Source organism: Lissotriton vulgaris, chromosome 3_1 (genome assembly GCF_964263255.1).
Source record: "Lissotriton vulgaris chromosome 3_1, aLisVul1.2, whole genome shotgun sequence".
Taxonomy (NCBI): Eukaryota; Metazoa; Chordata; class Amphibia; order Caudata; family Salamandridae; genus Lissotriton; species Lissotriton vulgaris.
Window position 1 is genome coordinate 2,001,311,899 of NC_141689.1, and position 25,294 is coordinate 2,001,337,192.

At 43.5% G+C, this 25,294-nt stretch overlaps 1 protein-coding gene across 3 annotated transcripts in view; it reads left to right on the forward strand.

Annotated features, from left to right (window-relative positions):
• TENM3 (teneurin transmembrane protein 3) overlaps positions 1-25,294 on the forward strand; it is a 1,290,943-nt gene that overhangs the window by 1,234,632 nt on the left and 31,017 nt on the right. For all 3 annotated transcript variants that reach the window (XM_086962461.1, XM_086962463.1, XM_086962462.1), the window contains one exon: positions 879-1,753. In XM_086962461.1, coding sequence (XP_086818587.1) covers positions 879-1,753 — 875 coding nt within the window. The remainder of the gene's footprint in view (positions 1-878; positions 1,754-25,294) is intronic.

The window sequence follows — 25,294 nt, forward strand, 5'->3', positions numbered from 1 at the left end:
CAGCTAGGATGAAAAAGTTGTAGAGTCCAAATTAATACCTGGGAGAATATAGAACTGAACATTTCAATACTGTTGTATTTATAAAGAGAAATATATATATATATATATATATATATATACTTATTTATGAATGTAGAACTGCTATCCTGTGCGTAGTTACCCTCAGAGACTCGACACTGAAGCAATGAACCGGATTTGAGGGGGAAAGGGTGATTCCTTTGCTGATCATAATGATTTTTTAAAAACGTTTTAGGGAAACGTCCAAGCAGCTAACATTGTACCACATCACTGAAATGTATGCACATGTTCTGTATGTTAAGGAAAACAAGTTTATCAATGTTTTAATTTTCCTAAAACGACACAGGATTTTATCGTATCACATTGTGAGCTTCTCTAACGTGGCTGCACCAAACTTCTACTCTCTGTGCCACAATTGAAGTGCCTTGTTGAACTTTGCATGAATCACCTACACAGACACACACGCACATCACCAGTGTCCTCACTACGAGAGGGAAACAATGCTAAGAATCCGCACAGCCTCTTCGAATCCTTCTGCTCTCAACACCATCAACCTTGGCCACCATATGTCCTAGAATACAACTGGATCACAGTCCAGATCATCTGGGCAGTACCTCCCACATCACAGCGACAAACACCCTACATGCTTTCTAAGGGGATAGATCCACACCAAGGCCAGAAATGCATCATATAAATTTAATGAGAATGTGCTTGACCTTATGAAATTGCAGTTTGCTTTTATGCTTTTGATGGTGCATTGACATGGATTGGTGTTTTCAATTAAACAATTCAAATGCATGTTGCATTAAAATAGAAGATGGCACATTACATGAATAATTGTGAGATATTTCTTTGTTTAGGTTCGCCTGGAATGGCCCACTGACTTGGCAATCAATCCAATGGATAACTCCATTTACGTCCTGGACAACAATGTGGTTTTGCAAATCAGCGAAAATCGGCAGGTGCGCATCGCTGCTGGGAGACCCATGTACTGTCAGGTCCCAGGTGTGGAGTACTCGGTTGGCAAACACGCTGTGCAAACCACGCTGGAGTCGGCGACTGCCATCTCCGTATCATACAGCGGCGTCCTTTATATTACAGAAACAGACGAGAAGAAGATTAACAGGATCCGGCAAGTCACGACAGACGGCGAGATCTCTCTGCTCGCCGGCATACCCTCTGACTGTGACTGCAAGAATGATGCCAATTGTGACTGTTACCAAACGGGAGATGGTTATGCCAAGGACGCCAAACTCAATGCACCCTCATCCCTGGCCGCATCTCCCGAGGGCACGTTATACATTGCTGACCTCGCAAATATCCGGATACGAGCTGTCTCGAAGAACAAGCCCCTGTTGAATTCTATGAATTACTACGAAGTGGCTTCACCAACCGAGCAGGAACTCTACATCTTCGATGTCAATGGTACACATCAGTACACTCTCAGCTTAGTCACTGGGGACTACATCTACAATTTCAGCTACAGCAATGAAAACGACATCACTGCAGTGACGGACAGCAATGGAAACACGCTTCGCATCCGGCGGGACCCCAATCGCATGCCGGTGCGAGTTGTGTCTCCCGACAACCAAGTCATCTGGCTGACCATAGGAACCAACGGCTGCTTGAAAAGCATGACTGCGCAAGGGCAGGAGCTGGTGCTGTTTACCTACCATGGCAACAGTGGCCTCCTAGCAACGAAAAGTGATGAAACTGGCTGGACTACTTTCTTTGAGTAAGTACGGTGATCTTTCTAAGCTGACAGCTGTCTATACTGGGTCAATGTGAACGTTGTTGTAAGGAAATTACCTCAGCCTTGTTGATTGACATAGTTCAGACTGCAGAGACGTGTTTCTGCTGTAAATTTAGAAGGTTTGCATGTAACGACAGCGTTCAAACTGCCTAACTAAATATACAGAATATGCGGTCTCTAGTTTGGGAAAAAAAGGATATTCACTAGTCAGAGCACTATATTTAGTTTTAGAAAACATTGGATTGAGTGAAAACAGCCAGTGTGTGTAGCACCTAAGAGATTTATTTGACCCTTCAGTGTTTATGGCCAAGGAAATATCTCTGAAACAGAAAAGCAGATGGAGCATTGCACTTTCTGATGTAGAAGATATTTTACTGGTGTGCAACCAATGAGTGTGCATCAGATATTTCATACAGGGCGCAGACCTAGTGAAGTCAGAAATACAATAATTTAACTGAAGGTCTGACTGTAAGCCATTGCCTTGTCACATTTGTATACAGGAGCGGAATATTCAACGTAACCCTCATCTCCCTGACCCTTACTTGTTGGACCATGTTTTGTAGTCTGTGTGTGCACTTTAGTCTTCAAATTCTCCCCAACACTTCTGAGTGCACATCACATTGATGTGTTCCTCTGCACGTGTGCTCCGTCGTCAAACACATGGTCTGTGGCCATTCTTTATTAAGTTTGGACAGGTCAGCACCCTGCTCTATTTGGACTTGTACAATGCACATAGAGCTCAAGTGTCACTGCTTAATTTGAGCCGGTAGTTTACTGTGCTCGGTGGGAATTTAATTGTCAATACTGGTGCATATGATAGCCTGCCGCTTGGTGACACTGTTTGTCCAATTTAGAGAAGAGCACAACAACAGTTTTGTTAATTCAATATACCTTACAAAGGACTAATGTCTGCCTCCCAAGCCATACTTATAGCTTTTGAAACCTGGAATTGTCTGAATTATCACACTCGGAAGAGTGTGTTAGTAGTTGTATTGTTACCGTCATTGGTCGCGCTGGCAGGAGCAATGGGTGGTACATTCTGCTGTGGCCTCCTGTCAATGTCCTGGCACTTACGTTTTTATCAAAGTAAGCTCCGGCAAATGGGTTTTACTCTTAGTCATTTATTGCTAGTATAGCCCAAGCATTGAGCCTGCTGAGACAGAATGTGCATTTTGTTTTTCAGCTTGTGCAGGCCCTGCGGTAGGAGCAGGATTTATTATCCGAGTCAGAGCAGGGTAGTAGATATGAACTCGGTCTCCCTTCGAAGATGGGTCACAGCTAGCCGTTCTTTCACACTGTGAAAGTCAGGTTGTACGACCATGGCTCCTATCCCGTCGTTGCCACCTTTGTCTACATGTGGTACAGTGAATTTATTTTAATGTGCTCTGTTCTGCACATTGTGTCTTTAATAGGCTCAGGTCCAAGTGCTGGGCAGCCAGACTCCATTGGCATGCCCCACTCACCTCCTTGCTTTTTCTTTGCAGTTTTATATAGCGCAAACCCGACCCGAAGGTATAAGAGCACCAGTTGAATTACAAACAGATGCATTAATTTCTAGGGACTTGGAGATTAAGTATTTGCCCAGAATCACAGGATGTTTGAGCCACCCACCAGACTCGAACCTGATTCCCCAGCGTCTAGGTCGTCCGCTCTACCTGTTAAGCCACATCCTTGTTTCTGTTTGTTCCTCGTTTGTGCTTACTGTGGGGGTAGTGCTTTTTCCATCCCTACCCCACAATTCTGCCATCACTACTCCTTGCTTTTATAAAGCCTTCATAAGACGGGCATATCCTGCTTATAATGCTACTTCAAATACTTGCTCTAATACTAGCTGTCTGTTTTGTTCATCTGGTAACTTTGTTTTCGTTCCTCAGCCTCACATTGCCCTAATTAGAGTCTCAGTGGCTCCCTCGTTCCATATTCATTGTGTGAACTCACATATTGACTCCAGAGCAACAAGTCGATGAAGTGTGGTCTGGGCACTCTTGTACCATTTCGGTTCCAGTATGTTTGCCACCACAACTTCCATCACTATTATCAGTTCACTCAGAGGGAGAATTAGACACATTGTTTGGTCTATGATGTTCAGCATAGTTGTCAGGTTTCTACCACGCTTACAGGAACATTGCTTTCCAGTCCATCTTCTTCTGCAGTGGGTCCTGGGTAGGGTTATTTCCATAGGCATGCAGCTTCTTTGTTCAGCACATACTCAGGCTTCTAGACAGCTGTTGTTGCCAGTGCTTAATTTATAAAACAATAAGTGTCAGGGCCCTCGTCAGGAGGCCACTGCAGCTTGCACCATCCAAGAAGTGTGGCTCAATGGTTAGAGCGGCAGACCCTGATGCAGAGGTCTAGCCCGGGACCAGGGTTCAATTCCCCGCCTCGGCAGGCTTGGGCTCAAAATTCCACGGACCTGATAATTCTCGCCTCGGTGCCTATTCCAATCATGGAGTCCCACTCTGCAACTCTGGGCAATAGCTTGCTTAATCTCCACAACGGCCCCCACAACGCTAAGGATGCCTGGCCTCCACCTTGGGGGTGCCCAGGAGTGGACGCCTCACAGGGAACGCCAGGATGGGTTCCACAACGGTATTCGTACAAGCGCCTTGAGACCCTTGCGGGTGAGTAGTGCGCTATACAAGTATCCATTTACATTTTTACATTTACATTGCCCCCGGCATCGCCGCCAGTGACAGAACCAACATAACTACTTACCATGAGCCCTTACAGGTGTGACAGTTCAGACTATTCATGGCCCCCAAATCTATAAGAATGGCTTGGGCAGCAGTCATGTCATTTTTAATGTGTATTGAATCAGGGGTGTGGAATTCCTGTAGCCTGACGCCGAGGGCATATTTTTGGGGGGCAAGGACAAGTGTTCATGTTTATTTTGTCCTTGGGACAAGTAGGCACAACCTCCTATAGCACAAATAGTTTGGCTGCCTGTTTGCAGTAGATTACGGATCAGGGAAGGGCATTATCTGCAGTTAAGGTAATATTTGTCTCCAAACGTTAATGTTGTTCAAACGCCTATTTATGGTTCATTAATGCAAAGCCTTTATTATTAGAGTGAGCTCTCTAAAGAAATGTCGTAAGCCTGGACTGCGCTAATGACTGTGGCTCAAGGATAAAAATGTGTACACACGTTTGCAGAGTTTACCAATAAGAAGCTGCGTTTAATTCTCCCATAATGCTCTCCGATTAGATGTAAATATTTGCAGAAGCTTGAAATCAAAATTGAGGATGTTTTCCTTTTAAAATAAAATGTTCACAAAAAATCCAATACTGGAAAATGTTTTGCTAAACTACTGTGAAATTATAGGTACCATTTCTTTGAAGCATCGTTTAGTAAGATACATGTTAGCATTTCCAAAAATATTCATAATGAAAAGTAAGTGTAACCAGTTTCAACAAGATAATGGGAAACATAAAAAAAACGAGCACTGGCAAATCCAATAGGTCTGACATTCGTATTCAGCGTTTTGGTTTTGTCAATGCGGTCTTGACATGGTTTTAGTAAAACTTTATTGTTGTGGGACTGCCCAGGCCTTCACCATTTATAACCAATATTTGCAAAAATACTTTTTAATCTCAAAAAGCACACATTACCTCAATAGTCCCTGGCAATGAGTGCAGATATGCTCCCTGTGGGAGTAGAATGCTGTTACTCGCAGTGAAGCCAGCCGATAGAGAGATAGAACTTTAATAAAAACAAAAGGTCTTGGCTAACGCTAGACCTAGGCAGGGGCCCAACTCTTAAAAAAAGTCATAGAAGTGCGCTTATGGAATATGTTCTTACATTAGTGCAGAATTACTGCATTCTTACGTTTTCAAGAATTTACAGAAGTAGGCCAGGAAATTGTACTTCTAGAAAATATTTGTAAACTGCATTTTAGCATGAGCAAATATGTGTGTGTAGATTTGTTCATGTGATAGTCTGCTGAGCGTTTACAAGATCACTTTTCTTCCATCCCCTTTTTTCCCAACCCTGGAAGAATTTTTTCTTCTGCTCTTGGCCGAAGTAAATTTCCAACTTTTGGCAGAATGCGAAAAGATTAGAGAAGAGCAGGAGAAAACCACCATAACATGAAAGTTAGTAGGTATGCACAGACTTAAAAGGGCATTCCAACACTGAAACTATTGCTTACCGCTACCGCCAGCCCATAGTATGTAAATGTACGGAAAGGTAGCAAAATCAGTGAATTGCTAGCATTCAAACCCTACTAAAGTATGAGCCCTGGCATAATCAAACAGGCTCTTATCTGAGCTCTCATATAATAAGATTGCTGCCATCATTTGTTGTCACACTATGTGGCATCAAAGAGACAAGTGTATTGTCTTTACAGGACAAGTAGATTTATAAAGCAACCTGTCCCATGGACAAGTAGAAATGTTATTAAATTCCACACCCCCGTTGAATTAATAAAAAGTAGTTGTGTTCACTCTGTTTTCAACAAACAGCGCAACCATGTGGTAGACTGTTATTAGTGCTGGCAATTAAGCGCTGGCGCCAAGCACCTGTAACCACTGGCTCAAATTAAACACTAGTTGTTGCCATCTTCCTTACAACACTTTCTACTCACTTCATCATATATTTCTGCGGGTTGTGTTTGTGCTGCTGCTAGGTTTGCTAAATATTGGCATAAAGGCCCTTCTACTTGCTTTCCATATGAAATATGTATATTCAGATTTTATCAGTAGTCTTGCTACTAAGTGCTTCTGGTGTTGACTCCTAATTCAAATGTATAGTTGTATATCGTGATAGGAAGTTGTCAAATGCTTGTCGATAGCGTTCCCATTGTGTAATAGTAATGACTCTTATGTAGCGCTTGAGCCCATTGTTTAGGCACTGCAATTTAGCTCTTTGATCTCAGATGGAGAAAGGTGTGTTAGCCCCCTCGAGAGACAAATTTGTGATTTGCAAGATTATACCTGATGTTATCTATGAGTGCTTAACTCGAAGAGCTTATTTTTTACCCTGGCTTTGGGTAACAAACACGTTTTTATAAAGCTCTTTGTAACCATGTTTTAAACACTCTAGATAACAGATGCCTAACTTATACTATTTACTGTTACTCTGTTACAGACCTCAGAAGGATGAAAGTCTTGGTTGTCAAGCTTATAAAGCAAATGGCATACTGTGTGAGAGGGTCCCTTACATGTGCCTTTTGTAATGGTTTGAACTGAATCCATGTGTTCAAACTCTTTTAGTTAGAGCCATATAGGTACGAGACCCCTGTCCACTTGATCAGATGTCATCTCCGAGTTGATGTTGATTAGGTGGGTGACATTCCTAATTGTGTTGAAACTTTGATGACGCAGCTCGAAACTGACTTGATTGGGGTCTGTTAGAACAAGTATTTGCCATGTCAATAGGTCTAGCTTTAATGTGCCAGTGTGTAGATCCAATACTTGTGTGTGCATATTGGCATGCGTTAGCACAAACAAGGCAGGCCTGTTGGCTTCTCCAAGGCTTATTAACCGTTTAAACCAGCATGGAGAAATAAAAGGCCAGGATGCTTTGCCGACACCACTTTAAAGCTGTAGTGCATGAGCAGGAAGCATGCAGTCAGCAGTGTGAGAAGCATGGGGAGCAGTGCCCTTCTAAGCCAGGATGGAGAGAAATAAAGGCTGGGGCGACCTTGCCAACTCAGTCTAGAGCCATGGTTGAGGAGCTGCCAGCGTTTAGTCCGCTGTGTGGGAAAGGAGAGAGGCAGTGACGCTAATGGTGCCATGGCTTGCCCGGCATCATGGAATGTTGACAGTGAGCTGACGCGCCTTCTCTAAGTAAGACTGGTGAGTTGTTAGTTTGAGATTGAGACGCAGACCCTGAAATGGCCACCCCTACGTCTTGTAACATGGCTGCTTTTATTACTAATCCCGAAAGACTTCAGGCAGCCATCTTCGGGTCTGGCCACCCGAAGCCGCGAAAAGAAAAGCCAATAATATGGCTGTGTAAGAGTCAGGTTCACTCTCGATTCCTGACAAATACAGGAGCAGTGCAGTGAAAAAGTGTTGGTTGTTTTTAAGATTGAGTGTGAACAAAAAGGTTGATGTTTCATTCTGCTTCTCAAATGTAAAATAGTCCAGGGAATGTACCTTGCATTGTAAAGGACAGATGCACTCCATTATAGGTGGAAGGATACTCCAACCTGCCAGTTGAATGACTGCCAGAGGGAAATACTCCATAGCCCACTTTGCATATATTCGTTGCTATCCGTCTAGCTGACATTTAAAGGTGTCAAGGCAGATCTAAAGTTCCGAGGCACTTCGAGACAGAATATTGCTTCGGTTTTGGTCTCCGTTTACGACGATTATTGGCTAGCCTCAGAACTCATCTTGCTGCTGCCCGGTGTCTCAGCAGTGCTGCTAGGTATGGGAATAAATCAATACGTGTAGTTTTGTGCATATAATGGGGGTCGCACTGGGGCGTAGGGGGCAACGTACTTTATGGATAATGGTGTGTGTACACCCAGCCATGGTGCCTTGTTGTCAGTAAGTGCGCTAATAGCGCTCTGGACGTCAGCCTTGCATACTGGGGCTTCCAGATCAAAAAAAGCCAAGGAGGTCCCGCAGCCTCTGCTCGGCGCATTGATTCATAGCATCGGCTCTCAGTTTCCTACGTTTATCCACCACAGGAGCCCCGCTATTTTTCTGATTCTGCCTGGGCATGCTATTGCCTGTTCAAGATGCTGTCCAACTGTCCTACTTTGCTTCCCGTTTCATAATATGTCCCTTTTGATTCAGTGGGGTGTTAAGCTGGACATGGATGGGGATTCATTTATGAGACCATTTTTTGGGGGGGTTTATTATTTTTGTACTGGGACTGGACAGTTTTGTGCCTCTATTGCCCAATTGTGTTCTAGTCTAGAAAGGATGTTTGCGCGAACCTACCGCAAGCTGGTGTTTTTGTTGTTGTTTCACTATCGGTCGTTGTTGATTAAATCATTCTTCACTGGTAAGCAATTGATAGAAAACAGAGCCAAACTTCCTGACATCGCTGCAGTTTACCTCATCGGCCTGTAAGTTAATCATTATGTATGAACAGCTCGACACCCTCCTGTCTGATAAAGTCGAGCGTGCATTCATAACGCTATTACGAGATCTGGTTTGTGGTCTGTGTTTTTACCTCGCCACGCGCCAGTTGTAATTACATCTACTTTCTCTGCGTTTACTGGAAAGGGTGTGCCTCTGATAACCTTCCTAAATGATTTCCCGTGTTTAGCATCGAGGCCTCACCCCCTGCATCCAGGCGGGTGTGAATATCTGATTTCCAGGGCTCAGGTTGCCTTCCTTACAGCCAATGGAAAGACTGCATTGCTTGTGCGTAGGAGGTTATCTCCGTGGAGATAATTGTGCTTTTCGTAAATGACCGGCGACGTGACGCTTATTAAAATATGACCTATGATGTGTGTGGAGGCAAGAAAAAGGCTGTTTGTCGTGCATCTGTGAAGCCAGTCTTATTTGAAACGTCTGACTCTTTCAGAGGTGGGTGGTGCGTATTTGGCACAGAGCCTGCCCAGGTACCGGGTGATATTCAGTGGTTGTTCAAGGATCAGTTATTTGAGGTTATTGTTTGGGCATTGACTGAGAGACTCTCATAGTTAATCGCACCAATGCTTGGGTTTAATCATTATTATCTCCTGGTTGGTGCTGAAGGAGTCTGCACAAATGACAAAGCCGCTCGAGTTTTCTTTACATCTGGCGGGGTTTGGGTAAGATCTTCTTTTCGAGGCCTTATCCAAAGTACCCACAACTGTTGCATCTCTTGTAGGTTCACAATGTCTACTTGTGACCAGCTAAGCTGCTTTATGATTTTTCACTTTGTTGTTTGTGAAGCCAATCGCATCACATTTATCATAAGCATTATCGAAAGTTGCTGTATCAGTGCACCACCGAGCATTATCATGGTTCGTTCTGTATCTCACGTCATCTATAGTTGTTTCCTAAACTCATCTTGGTCCCTCTGTGTTCACTATCATGAAGTGCAGGTTACATTAACGTGCTTGTGCGTCAAACAGTAACTGTGTTTCTTGGCAATCCCTTTATGGTTCTGGTTCAGAGTTCTAACTAAGTTTTCTTTTTCTTATTCACCTTCAGCATGTTAGGAATGTTGACTAAATTAACATAATATACTCAGACATAACATCAACATAATTTAAGGGGGCGTCAGGTACCAGCAGGCAAAACAAAAAGCTAAACTCAGTGGTGATTGACCGCTGTTTTGTTGTCTTTTGAAGAAGGCTAGACTTCTGTGCTGTGCCCCCTTGTTTGTGCTGTGCACTGCTGTGCTGTTCTTCTAATGGGCGGCCACATTTGCTCAATGAAGTTCCCCATGTAAATGTAATCTTCAGCCCTCCTAGTATCATCATTGTGATCCTCTCCCAGCCTCTTCACACTGAGGCAGTAGAGCTGATAATCAAACGAGTAAGGCCTGGCTGTGGTGCATCTTACTTGGCGTGGTGCTGCTTGGAACCACCTCTAGCGCTCCTGGAGACCTGTGCGCAGCTGCAGAACACGCACCCCTTCGGATGAAAGGAGGTGCTGTGCTGCACCACCTGCCTCCCACCTGTGAGTGAATCTACCTCTGCCACAACTCTTCACCGCTTGGCAGCAAGCCTCCCTTCATTGACTTGACTGCAAGGTCATGTCCATGTGTTATATGTAGTCCATCTCTAACTTGTTAATCTGCCTGGTTGGAAAAAGATACCCCTTTCCTGAGCATCATTATGATTGAAGATCCATTTGCCACCTTAGTTTATTTATCTTTGTTTTCTTTTACTAGTGATTAATATGCATTGTGAAGATGTGAGTTCCAAGACAAACAACACATTTTCGGTGGCTGCAAATAAATATTTTTCATCAAGAGCAGTCACAATTAATGCAGTGCCGTATTTTACATAGTCCTAGAGGAAGAGTAGGGGTTCTGACTTAATGAAAAGTAAATTAGGGATTGTGTATTACTTTCTTTGTTGGTCATAAAATATTATGATAGGAAAGGTGACTACCTTATTCATTATCTATAAAGTTCAATTTAGGAAGTATTAAAAAAATAAAAGCCAGAAAATAAAGTGTCCTGGTGCCTTTGTTATTAGGGATTACGAGCCATGTTAAGTTGTTCCCTAGAGAGATCATGTTTACCAATGTACACTCGTCCCAGGCACATTCATTAAATAAAGGCTGGGGCTTGCTAGGGGGTGTTGTAGGACTCTCATCGGCTTGCTCTCCTTGTGTTTGTGCTGAAAGATTGCGAGGAGTGATGTGCTGATGTCTGCTGTGCGCTCCTCACATTGTGAAGCTTCGAGACAACCAGAATACGTAGAAGGCAAATCAGGCGTGACAGCTGCTGCATGAAATATATGCAACACTACCAATGAAATGCCACCTGTGGGAGTAAAAAACGAAGGAAAGCAGAGCATTGAAAGAAATGCAGAAATTTGATTTTTTTGTAAGCAGAAAAGAGGGATGAGCAAACGGAAACACCCCCTCCCCCCCCCCATTTCTTACTTTCAATAAAATACAAAGTTAGCTGCTAAAGCAGTAAATCAAACTGAACGCCAACGACGGGAATGTGTACGCTGGGAGAAAATAGTGAAAAGAGCTGTCTGTGCCTTTCTGTTACAAAAATGATAGTGATTTGAGCAAATGTAGCTTGATTGCACAATCTACTGCAATTACCTCCCTTTTGTGACTTGTGAGTCCTGCAGATGAAGGGAATTTAGGAGACGGCTCAGGAAGCTGCAGTGTGTCAACAAACTAGAACAGACTATGCCGCTGGCCGCGCGACACGAAGGGGAGATAACGCGAGACAGCGTCTTAGTGACACATGCCTCGCGAGCAGAACGTCATCAGCGCGCCGGTCGGGTTGCCGCCCCCCTTTAGGAGGTGGCCAATGCAGGATGAGCATGTGAAGGGGGAGGCGGTCCTAGGACCTTTATCTAGGTCAGCGTGGTTATGGACTTCCTCTTTCCGCCGCGTTTCGTCCTGACTGCTCTGCGCTGTTGCGTCTTCTACCCTGTGCCCTTGTGCTCATTGTCGGTGTTGTGATTTTGAACAACAGTGGTTGCTTTCATTGTCCTTCTATGGGATAGCGTGTACAGCGCGGCGCTCTGAGCGCGTGCCCGCCTTGCCCTAGTTTGCATTTGGTAGTCTCTGCTGCGCGCCATTTGGTGGGCCACCCCACTCATCAGCGTCAGATCACAGGCCAGAACAGGCCATGTGCAAACCAGTCAACTTTACTCAGCCACACGTCGTTTGCTGTGTTTCACCTACATACCACTCTGTTCTGTTGTGATAATATGCCGGCAGTGCCCTTTGTTATGGATCCTTAGCGTGCAACGCGATTGTCAAGAGAATAGCGGAACTTACCGTGGGGCTAGCGTGGTTTCTCTGAAAGGCATGTTATGGTCCTTGAGTGATCGGATCAGGTTTGATAGCTCGGTTTGGCTACACTGGTGCCCTCGGAGCGTGCAGCTAACTCCAGGTGCGCTGCAGGGGGAGAACGTGGCTTAACGTCTAGGGCCGAATTACACGTGCCGCACCATCTGCGGGCTTTAAAATCGTTGCCTGGTAAGAATGCTCTTAGGTTGGGTACGCTGTCTGGTCTGGGGGTGAACATATCCCTCCTAGGTACAAGTGGTACAAAACAGCGAGTTGAAGTAGCTAGGTGGGTGGGGGGCTCTGTCATCGACGGGGGCCTCCTCCAGAGCTGTGGCGGAGTCACAGGGCGATCTGGAAGCAGATGGACAGTAAGGGTACCTCTACGGCAGAAGGGGACAGCAATACCTCTGCCTGGCACAGTAGGGGTGCCCGAGCCAAGAACCTGGAGCCGAGGGGGTTCCAGGAAACAACGTCGGCGCCCCGTTAGTCCTTCGGGCGGTCGGGGGGCCTGAACCGACCGGGGGTGTGCCTCATCGCTCCGCCCTGACAGGGGGGGCGGGAGTAAACAAGATAACTATCAAAGTATTGCACCGTCAAGAGCATCGACTTACCGTGCAAATTGGCTAATTAGGCATGCGGGTCAGCGAGGGGCTGCCGCTTTGGATCGCCTGTAAGATGACCCACCTATCTGCTACTTGTATGCAATAAACCTGCACCACCGTTTTCCCACAATTATGTCTCACGAGTCTTCTTGGTTTGTAAGTGTATGGGGTGTATGGTGGAGCGAGCGATGGCGTTGTGGGCACTATGCCGCTGGCCGCGCGACACGAAGGGGAGATAACGCGAGACAGCGTCTTAGTGACACATGCCTCGCGAGCAGAACGTCATCAGCGCGCCGGTCGGGTTGCCGCCCCCCTTTAGGAGGTGGCCAATGCAGGATGAGCATGTGAAGGGGGAGGCGGTCCTAGGACCTTTATCTAGGTCAGCGTGGTTATGGCCTTCCTCTTTCCGCCGCGTTTCGTCCTGACTGCTCTGCGCTGTTCCCACCCTGGCCCTGACCCAGCAGCAGAGCAGCAGCTTGGTGTGAGCAATTAATGGTCTGTTTTGTGTTGCAGGCGGAGTCACAGGGCGATCTGGAAGCAGATGGACAGTAAGGGTACCTCTGCGGCAGAAGGGGACAGCAATACCTCTGCCTGGCACAGTAGGGGTGCCCGAGCCAAGAACCTGGAGCCGAGGGGGTTCCAGGAAACAACGTCGGCGCCCCGTTAGTCCTTCGGGCGGTCGGGGGGGCCTGAACCGACCGGGGGTGTGCCTCATCGCTCCGCCCTGACAGGGGGGGCGGGAGTAAACGAGATAACTATCAAAGTATTGCACCGTCAAGAGCATCGACTTACCGTGCAAATTGGCTAATTAGGCATGCGGGTCAGCGAGGGGCTGCCGCTTTGGATCGCCTGTAAGATGACCCACCTATCTGCTACTTGTATGCAATAAACCTGCACCACCGTTTTCCCACAATTATGTCTCACGAGTCTTCTTGGTTTGTAAGTGTATGGGGTGTATGGTGGAGCGAGCGATGGCGTTGTGGGCACTATGTTGGAATGATGCTCTAGTCTAGAGCGATATAACATAGAGTGGAATAACACGATACAACATAGGGTGAAATGATAGAATTGTAGCAGGTACGAGCTGTGAAATAACAAAGCAGGTGATAACAGGCTGGTTTTTGTTTCGGCTAGAGAGACATGAGGTGGAATGGGAGTCCTTTGAAATTAGCGAGTTACTCACAGGAAATAATTGCAATCTTCTGTTCTTGACAGAAACATGACTTTCAGACGCTTCTGCCCCAGACATAGCCTTTTCTAACCCGACCTCCTTTCAAATTCAGCATTTAGATAGAATGGAAAAACACGGCAGGAGGCCGGCAATAGTTTACAGAGTTTATTTTCAGTGCTCTATTTATCTACCTCTTAATACGGGGAATATTGTGGGCCTGTCTTTTGTAATCTCCCTAAACTCCTCCTTCACGCTTGCAGGGCTACTAGTCTATTGACCACCCAATGGTGCGTCATAATCACTGAATTTTTTAACAGACCTGATAGGTCAACTTTCCAGCACTCACTCTAACTTTCTGCGGCTGGGCGATTTCAAACCACATATTGACAATCATAACTGCTCTTTGGCCTCAACACGTCATAGGGCCGACCCATAAAGCTGGACATACACTCAACCTTATTTTTTCACATTCCTTGAGTATGCAGATGGACCCGATCATTAAATGAACATGATCAGATCACTTCTTAGAACCTTTTAAAATGGTCTGGGTCTGCCCGGAGAAGCAGCAACTCCCTTGCAGAAAATTTCTAGGCCGTGGAAGCAAGTATCTGAACCCCTATTCTCAAAAGCATTACAGGCTACTCTGCTTGAACTCTCAGTTGCAGAATGCCTTGGCCGGACCAAGTTCAATAACTGGCTAACTTCAGCCCTTGATCGCATCGCTCCTCTAAAAGCTTTATCCCAACGGAGATCAACTCCGTCTGCCCCCTGGCGAACTGCTGCACTAAAAAACAGGGAGATCACACTGTACACTCCTTGAATGCAGGTGGAGAAAATCCTATGACCCTGATGCAAAATAAACAGACAAAAAAGCGCTAAATTGTTTGCGGAGTGAGTACGCAAGGCACATAAAGAGTTTATTTTATCTTCTATTAACACCACCGCTAATAAACCTCGTGAACTTTTCAAAGTGGTGAACTACTTTATGTCACCTAGTGCTTCACAAAGCACCTTGATTCGGTTGGCCACAATGTGCGAAGAGCTCTCTGACTTCTTTTATTATAAAATCCAAATGACTTATGCCAAGTTTCCCCCACAAGTAGCTCCGATTGCCATCGCCAACAGGATCTCCCATCCAGGCCCTTTACTAGGCATCCTAGATTCCCTCATTCTTATGGACTCTGCCACCCTATTGACCAGCTGTAAATCTGGGTCCTCATTGGACTCATGCCCCCCCAGAGATCCTCAAAATGGCTGCACCGATAATCAACCTCATTGTTCATAAGCTGATGAATGCTAGGCTGGAGACCGCGATAGTGCCACATGCCTGGAAGCAGGCTATGCTTCTACCTTTACTGAAGAAAGCTAATGTGGATCCTAAGGTGCATAGCAATTTTTGGCCTGTCACCTTGCTTCCGGCTGTTGTAAAAAATGTCAGAGCAGTTGGTCAACCGACATCTCTAGTTTTTTGGAAAACAACAACTTGTTCCATGACACTCGAATGGGATTCCATGCAGGCTATAGCATGGACTCCACTCTTTTGGAGGTTGCTGATTTCATTAAGGTCAATTTTGAACAGGGCTCGGTAGCCATGGTTGTCCTTCTAGACTTGTCAGTAGCCTTCAATACGGTCCCCACTCTTATCTCCTGGACAGATTATGGGATGTGGGTATCCAATGTCCAGCTTGGGCTTGGTTGAAGTCTTATTTGGAGGACCATTCACAAAGGGTTTTCTCCCTCCTTTTACATTCACAGCGAACCACTTGATTGCGGGGTACATCAGCGCTTTGCCCTGAGCCCAACGCTTTTTAATATTTACTTGGCCCCCTTGGCTAAGATATTGGAGGCATAGGGCATAAGGATAATTTCTTATGTAAGTGATATGCAGTTGATGCGCTCATTCCAGGAGAAGGAGAGGCTTGCTTTGACTGCGCTCAAGTGTTGCCTGAAGGCTGTTGGTTAATGGATGAATGTGAACTGCCTCAAGTTAAAGTTTTAAACAACAGAAATTCATTTTTTTACATTGACTGTCATCCAAACGCTTATAACTGGTGGTCCTCAGAGCTTGGTGGAACAAAGCCTTGGGGTCAAATTTGACTCCGATCTGTCTTTTGAACCTCAGGTTAGATCTGTGTCTGCCATCTGTTTTCTCATGCAGAAATTGGTTAGGAAGATGATTTACTTGATCCCAGGGGAGAGCCGTAAATCTGTCATTCACACTCTGGTTACATCAAAGCTAGACAATGCGAACAGCCTGCACATAGGTTTACCTTCCTATCTCCTCCACTGCCTGCAGATCATTCAGAATGCTGCCGCCTGGCTGATCTTGAAGTTGTTACCTGCTTGCACCTCTGACACGGCTCCCTTGCGCAGTCTTCATTGGCTGCCCATTGTTAGCCACATCAAATTTAAAGTCCTAACACTCACCTACAGAGCATGTGAGCATAAAGGCCCTGGCTACCTGAGAAAAAGATTGATTACCTACCATCAGAAGAGAGCACTTCTCTCCAATGTACAAAAACCTTTTTGTCCCGAGGGTAAGTACTGCAAGAAGAGGTGGTCGTTCCTTTTCCTACTTAACTGCCAAACTTTGGAACTCTTTGCCTTTAACCCTCCGCTTTGCGCCCTCTGAATCAGTTTTCCATAAACTCTTGAAAACATATCTGTTTGATAATTAGGCACCCCACATGGGTTGTGGTTCAATCATTTAGTGTACTTTAGAACTACTCGTGCCGGGATGCCTCTTCAGAGGCAGCCGTGCTCTTTATAGATCCTATTGTATTGAGATGGGATACCGCAGAATGAGGATTTGATATGAGAGGACCCTGTAGACGGGAAGAAGGGATGGGATTACATACAAGAGTAGTGAATGAATGTATAGCATGACAGGATGCTGTCTGTAATTATAGAAAGATAGGAAATATTAGGGTGGAATGAGATAAGATCGTGTATGAAAGCATAGAATGAGGGATATAAGAAGGAATAGGTTATTGAGTGAAATATTGAATGATATAATATAGGATGGAATAGGCTAGGCCACTGTCTCCAAGTATAGGATAATGGAAAGTCAGGGATGTGTTAGCGTAGAATATTGCCTGATGATATAGAATGATAAGATAGTGACTGAAAGTATGGGTTGATAGGATAGTGTTTACGTTTAGAATAAAATGTGATAGGGTTGGGCAGGATATGATAATGATTGAAAGTACAGAATGATGGTATACAATTGGAAAAGGCATTATTTGAAACTATGTAAGAATGAGAGGACGTAATAGAGGAGATTGATACGACAGTGTTTGTAAGTAGAGAATGGTGGAATGTCAGGGGATGTGCAGGGATTGTCTCTCAAAGGACAGATCGATGGGTTGTAATTTGATAACATTGAGTAGAAACAGGATGAAATGGGGCAAGATGGTGTTTGAGAGTATTGAATGATGTGATAGGTGCTGTCCCATCAAATGTGATAGTTGAGACTAGATAAGGTAAAGGGAGTTATGGTACGAAACACCATCTGTGCTTCTATCATCTGCTGGTGATGTCTGGTGGGTCAGGAAATAAAGCAGCCATTGGAAGTCAATCCAGTGTGGTTTTTTTGTGCCACAGCTTCTTTATTCAGACTAGTCTTGTAAGCACATGTACACCATTATTGCAAATCGAGAAGCTCTCATTGAGTTGGATTTCTCATCGGCTGGCCCTGTAAAGAAGCTAGGTTGCAGGTGCAACACTAACCGCGGTCCTCCTTTTACCAGACCATTCTGTAGTACGCAGGCTTCAACTACTTCTTTCCTGAATTAATAGCCTTAGCACATGCATGAACCTAAACCTGGATAGGAAGTAGAGGCAGAGAAGTACTAGAAATTAAGGTCTCCTATCTCCTGAGGAGGCCTGCCTGACTCTGTTATCCACAGAGACTGGCAGCCCACCGTTGCTGCCTGGCACCGCCTGCTGCACATGGACATTACACCAGCACATAACAATGTGATTCTTTAGGGAGCTTGCTCATGGATTATGCATTTCAATAAGTAACATCATAAAATATTTTACTGCCTATTGTTAGCGTTGTTTAATGAATTTGAGGTAAGGATTTGTGTCAGAATGAACTGTGGTAGAGAGCACTGCCTCTGTCTGATGTCACACCGCGTCCTCTGGCTCAGCAGTGATAGTGGGAAGTAAATCCTGCGTACCTAGAGCTGGGGTTTCCAACCTTTTCTGTAATAAGAGCTACTTATGTTCAATTTAAATCATGCAGAGCTACCAGTGTTATTAGCACTGTATAGTTACCACACCAGACAACATTACATTAGTAGTCACCCCATGCAAGACTGCCAGAGGTGATTAACTCAGTGCACCAGGCGGGGTTCTCCGGAGTAATGCAAGAAAGGTTTTAGCAACTTTGAATGAGATGTATTTTGGAAATTCATATATTCATCTTGAATACACACTTTTCTATTTTTGGTTTACCTATGATAATTCATCCAAGCAATAGCCTCTAATTTAGTAGGCTGGGCTGCACATAGAAGTGCTACTTACATGCAGCTGTAGAGCTACCAGTAGTTCTCCAGCTGTTCGTTTGAGACCCCTGGCCAAGAGAGACCTGAAGGTTGAAATCTTACCTTCAGGCTTTGATCAGGACGATTTTACAGTGTGCAGTTAGACGAATGCCCTGATCAACGATTCCACGTTTTAAAAGAAAAGAAGGTAGCAAATCCAACAAAATGAAACATCATTGCTCCCATATTGTATGTCATCCGTGAACTGTATTTATCGATTTTAATCATGAACCTTTTTTATGGCAGGGGAATGTTTCCTCGGAGCTCTTGATGTTTTCTCAAATATTAGTGCCAGGCTTTTCAAGCGTTCTCAAAATGTAGCACAACTTTCCTTCACTAAGCAAAGTAATCCTAGTTAGGTTTTATAAAACAAGTTAAATAATGTGCCTTTGGGCAAATGTCTTCGCTGATACAATGCGCCACAGAGTAGGAATGATAGCTCAGTGAGTTGTGTGCTTGCTGCTGGGATTGACGGTGTGATCTACAGGTTACTGGCTTGAATCCTGGCAGGGCCGCCTCATCTTTATTTTTATTTTTTTATTTTTGTGTGTTTTATAGAGCGCAAACTTGACCTGTGAAGGTATCAGAGCGCTTTACATGGTATACAATGATGAACAAACAAAATGTTTAAAGTGCAGAAATATACAAGATCAACATGTAGGGTTACAATCAGAGTGATAGTCTGTAGGAGCAAAGGACCCATATGATCTTGGCGTGAGGAGTTGGTAGTCTGGGAAAGCGGTAGTCTTGGATTAGGAATGCATGATGCGGTGGTTGCGGGCAGGCCTTAGACGAGGAATTTACCCTTGAGGAAGGTTTTGGCCTCGTTTTTGAAACGTGCTAGAGAAGGGATTCTTCTGATGGCTTTGCTCTTTACTTCAGTTGGCTAATCATAATCCTGCTTAGATGTCTTTGGTAAAATCGTTACATAAGTTCCATATTTATGTTGCTTTGTTGGATTTTATTATTGTTTCAGATTTGTTAATGTGATGCCTTTTCTTAGGATGACTTTTGTGAATGCGTGTTTATTGTAAACAATCGCTATAATATGATCTCTCCTCACAATCATACAGTGCCCATCCTTACCAGAGTCCATGATGCATGTTTCAGTGCGGTAAGACTCAACTTGCAGATACCGCATAATGGACCCGCAATAATAGCGCCTCCAGCGGATCCATCGTGCGGCTAGCTCTCAGGAGTATCAATGTAGAGGTGTTCTGAATTCGAGGATTTGTAAAAAGATAATACATTATACTTAGTTTTCTTTAGAAAATTATGCTTAGGAGGCAAAAGCATCTTGATGTGTGAATAAGATTGCACTGCCTCTGGTTCAAAATAGAAAATGCACTTGTCTGCTGTGGTGGGCTTCTTATGATGAGTTTCATAATAGTCTTCCTCGGATTCCTACTGTTTTCCCATGTGCAGACTCTCAGAGCTGAGACATAGTTATAAGGACCCCAGAGCTGAGACATAAAGTTATGAGGGCTACCATTTTTTCCAGCAGCTGTCCTTCCCTGGCAGAGACCTCTAACAATCCTGCAGTGACGTTTTCATTGTCAACTGTTTACCCGCTGTAAATACTATCCTTAAATTACATTTGTAAGTGTTTTGCCTGGGAGGAAGGGCGAGAGGGCAAAAAATATCAGTTTCTCAGAAGGATGGAATCCTTGGAATACTGGGTGTCATAAGCAGTGATCTTGACATTATTTATGGTGGACCCACGTAAGTAAAAGATTTTCGAGTCAGCCCACCCAAACATTGGTGCTGTGTTTTTGTAATATAGGAAGCTTAATACATTGTCCGCACAGTGGGGGTTGTAATGGAGCATTGTCAGTACAGGGCTGTGTGCCTGAGGTCCCATTATCTCTAATCGAAATTTGCCATATATCAAGCCCAGATTTTTAATCTTTTTGCAGGACCGTATATTTTTGTTGGCTGTAGAACTCTGTGCGCTTTGCCCCTACTAACCAGTGATAAAATACCAATGCTTCCCCCTTTCAACATGATGAAATTGGTATATACTTGTTTGGCATATTTAGCTTATCATTAAGTCTGTAATATATGTTACAAAGTGTTCCCAGGGCCAGGAAGTTATACGTCAGTAATGAACTACAGAACTCATTGTGCTATCCACTTCAGTGAGAGTACAAACATGACTGCATGCCTACAATTCCTAGCTTGGCTGTTGCAGTTTTAAACTGCAATTTCGACCTGTCAAAATAACCTCTTATGACATATCAAAGCTGACCATTTTAATAAAGTCACCTCTATGTAGGCCTTATTGGCCATAATGAGACTGCATAGTATTTAAAAGTAGGACATGTAGGATTTTGTTAAACATGTCCTTGGAGGCCCCAAAAGGTATTTTAATTGTAGTAAGGCTGACTGTTCCATAGGAAAACACGGAGTAATGTTATTACATTTAATAATGGTAATTTTGGTTAAGAAACTGTGGCAAAAATTATTGAACAATGGCTTGTAATAGTTATTAGAAATTCAATACTGAAATATGATTTTTGATACATATTAAGGAAAAGATATTTTTAGAATGTCACGGTTTCCCTGTTCAAAGCCCCTGGAGGTCCATTTGCATTTGCTCTCCCAGCCAGCAATTAGCATTGGAATAGGTGTAATGGATGTGAAATGCCTCCCAGGAGCAAACAATAGGCTGACCCTAATCTGACAGAATATGCAGTGTGAGACTGTGAGCATTCCTTTACGACCTTACAGTGTCAAATTCAGTTTGACAAGTCAGCTGGGTTTATGTATAACACTGGGAGGCACTCTTGAAAGGAAAGGGAAACAGGATACCAAATAACTCTTGTGCATTCACTGTCTGGTTGCTGGAAAACCCTGATTCATACTACCTTATGTCTGTCTCAAGAGTTTAATGTGGGTATCATGGCTTGGTGAAACTAGACGTTGGTGTTGCATGTGGGAAGACACTATGATTACCATAGTACAATACTTTCATGCACACCCAGTCCTCAGAGCCCAAGAGTAGTGTGACTGAAGACCTCTGCATCTTGAAAATATCCAAAGAGGGTACAGTTCACCCCAGGAACATTTACCACATTGGTTAGGGCGTGCTTAGGAGTCATTCCAACCCACTAGCTCCTGCCAGGCATTCATTTGGCATCTCCAGACTTCCAGTTCAGAACACTCCTGGACTTGAGGAAGATCAAAAGAGGGATACACCTACTGTCTACAACCTGAAAAGAGCCATGAAAGGTCTTGAGCTGCTCTCTCTTGCACCCAGGACAAAGAAGTGGACGCCAAGGGTCCTAAAGCTGACCTCATGTTAAAGCTATAGGGATAAAAAAAGGAACAAGAGGCCTTTACCTGAACCGTGGCAATGGGACTTGAAGTAGACCCTGCTGTCTGGCCTTGTGAGTTTCTAAGTTCCTCTCCTTAGGTTCTGGGGTCTTTTATAAGTTTACTCCTGTGGTTGAGTGTGACTTAAATGACTGAAGTCAGAAGGTAAAATCTTTGACCAGATGAACCTAATTGATGTGTCCAACCGGTGTCAAAATGCGCCTATGTCTTTTTCTCTTGTTCTACTGCTACTGTTGACTACCATTGACACTGTATGCTTCTTGGCACTATTCCTACTTAAAACTTAAAAAAATTATATCCCCAGTTCCTCTTATTGTATTTTTGTGATTTTGATGTCCTTGTGGTTATTACATTTTAAACTCTTTTTCTAATTTGGTTTTGGGATTTTTATTGCGTTGCATTTTGACTTTATTAGTGTTTTGGTACTGCATAAATACTTTACTCATTTCCCTAGGTTAAACCCATCTATTCTGTGCCTTGGCTACCTTTGGGTCGAGCTCACATTAATTTAATTACTTTAAAAGTTTACCCTGAAATAGGTTGTGATTAGTTCTTGAGTTGGGTAATCACCCACCCCACATAATAATCCTATTTCTGACAATCTCTTTCTAGGTATTCTCTTCTCACCACCTTCTGTCTCTCATTCTCTTTTGTAATGCCCATCATGGTTACCTCCTTTGTGGCAGCCTTATTTCGCATACATATTACAACAATTGTTCCTTAGGGATTATTTGCAATTATTTATATATACCTTTTTAGGAATTATGCATTGCACTCCCATGTTTGATTAATCTCAAGATCTGTCACAAAGTCCCATTTGCAGACATAACACAATAATTGGTCCTGAGGAAAGCCAGATTTAATTTAAGGCACTGGCTGAAACATGTCGACCAACTGACGGATGTAGGGGGTAGTAACTCGCCTCCCTTAAACATCCCCAAGCCTTATTTTAACCGCTGACGGGGGCCCAGTTATTAAAATTTAATTTACCCTCGGGTACTGGGACCCTCGCCAAGCCGTTTTAACTCACACTTCACTTTAAACCCCACACTGCACTCTCAGTAATAATACCAGCTCCACTGTAATCAGGCGTCGCAGCACACCCGTGACACAGTAGGTGTCACTGGGTGGGCCCGATGATGAAGCATGCCACCAGCTAGGTTGGTGGGTGAGGGCTTCATGAACTCACCAACGAGGTGCCCATGACAAATCTAATCAGAGTCCTAACAATACGGTCATATTTAAGCGAGTCTCTTTTGATAACACAATAATTCACATACAAGAAAGATCTCATCTTGACCTCTGCCACTGGAATCAGCGCTGAGACATTGCAAGCCTTTCTCTCTGAGCCGGTAAAACGTCCCATAAAAAGCCCAAAATGAGGTTAAGAGGTTCTTCGCATGACCTCTAAGATCAGCCTGTGATCTGAGTTGTTGTGGGGACAATGCCCCCTAGACTTCTATATCAAGTCACTTGTTTGAAAACAAGTACTGAATAACTGAACCACAGAATGTATATTGTTCTGTCAGGTAGCAACACTTTAATGGTATTACCCACCCCGTGAGTTCACATCTGAGGAGAAAACCAACTGGAGTGAAAAACACCTGCGCAATCTGTTTGTATGTTTTTCATATTTTATTACCATACATAAAATAAGTCTATCAGCGTGTCCCATAGACCCTTCTAGACGTGGCATGGTTGAAGTTTCAATGCTCTAAAGTTATTCTAAGTGTCTTTCATCAGGACAGATGCTTAGGGAGTCATATGTCTTGGATACATACACCACCACCAAAAATACAAAATTGTATTGATCTGCAATTGATTAGAAAATCAAAAACAGAATACATTATTCCAACGAAACAAATTCATTAATGTAACTACCTGATAAACACCAGGATTGTAATTATTTACCATACCCCAATTATTATGTTATTGCTTTCGAGGTCATCTTTAACATGTAATACCAAAAGGCATACTAGCTATTGCCTAACTTTATTTTATTTTTTTATTCTGTTTATGACATTTGAAACAGTCACTAGCTTTTTTATACCAAGCAAAATTCTATTCTTCTGACACAGTAAAAAAAACAATATGGCAAATTATTTACCACATCGAAATCAATTTAAGATTCACAGCCTCTCACTAATTTTGAATTGTAATAACATCCTAGAGATGTTAATTTTATCATAAAAGGATAATTCTATTTTCTTGGCACTGATCAGAAAAGGAATATACACACTTGTGCCCTTACTTATAGAAGTTAATTACAGTGGCCAGAAATATCTAATAAATCAAGTCGTAGATATATTCAATTTTCTTTGCAGCACACTCAAGTTGTGTAGCTATCACGTGCCAATTTGCTGCTAATTAATGATATACACTCAAATTTGGTGCCCTGCTGTTAAAGGAAATTGTATCACCTATTTGCAATAATACCAAGCCCTACCTACCATTTGCATTATTTTACTCATATCAGTTTGCTGTATTGCTGGTTAAGGAAACACTATTGATACTTCTCCATTTTTGAAAAGGTATGTCCGTACAAAACATGCAATTTGAGCTGGCTGGGCTGACGTGCTTATATGAAAATGACACTTCAAGTTAACAAAGTGGTACATAAAAAAGACAACCGAAATTAAATGCTACTATAACAACAACTTATTCAAATAAATATCTACCACTCTCTGTCGTTTTACTTTATTTTTGGTTTACCGCTGCTATAGAATTGTGCACTAGTGCCTACATCAGTAGCAGCTCTCCCCAGGTAATCCACTCTTCTATTTTACAGTCTCAGTAATGAACCACATCTTATTTCAACTGACCTGCAGATTATTGCGCTGAACGACTGGAACGCTAAACTTCATTCGGTCCATCCCTACGGATAGTCTAGTGTAAATTTTATAGTGCCCCACGTCCCTTCCAAGATCTCATAAATGTACACTATGACCTATCAATAACTCCTGACCATAAGTCACTACAACCACAAAGGCTAAACCACTTAACTTAACATTCAGGTGAACGTTAACCACAAAATTAAATTGTTTTTCTTTCCAGTCCTATTCCAAACTGTTTCTGGTTTATGTAGAGAGTACCAAGAATTTTATGTTGCTACCAAATTTAAGACTAGATCACTAGGCATACAATGGATGGTTTAATGTAAACTTATGTACAGTTGTTATTAATTCATCAAAAAGGACATATCAACAGTTTCACCACCTAAGAACAAAATAACATTTTAGGCATATAAAACTCAATCAATATAGTATCCACCTCCAGCATCTAAGCTATTGAATATATACCCCGTACACTAACTAGATCGCTCAGTGCACTTCCAGAGCTGTTAACTTGTAGAAACCAATAGACCCTAAGAAGAATACAACATTAGCACTACTCACCTGCTCACAGAAATGATGGATACCTTCATGGATTGGAGAGCTGTAAGCAACCATAGAAACTCTGCCCCTAGAGTGATAACACAGTGTTT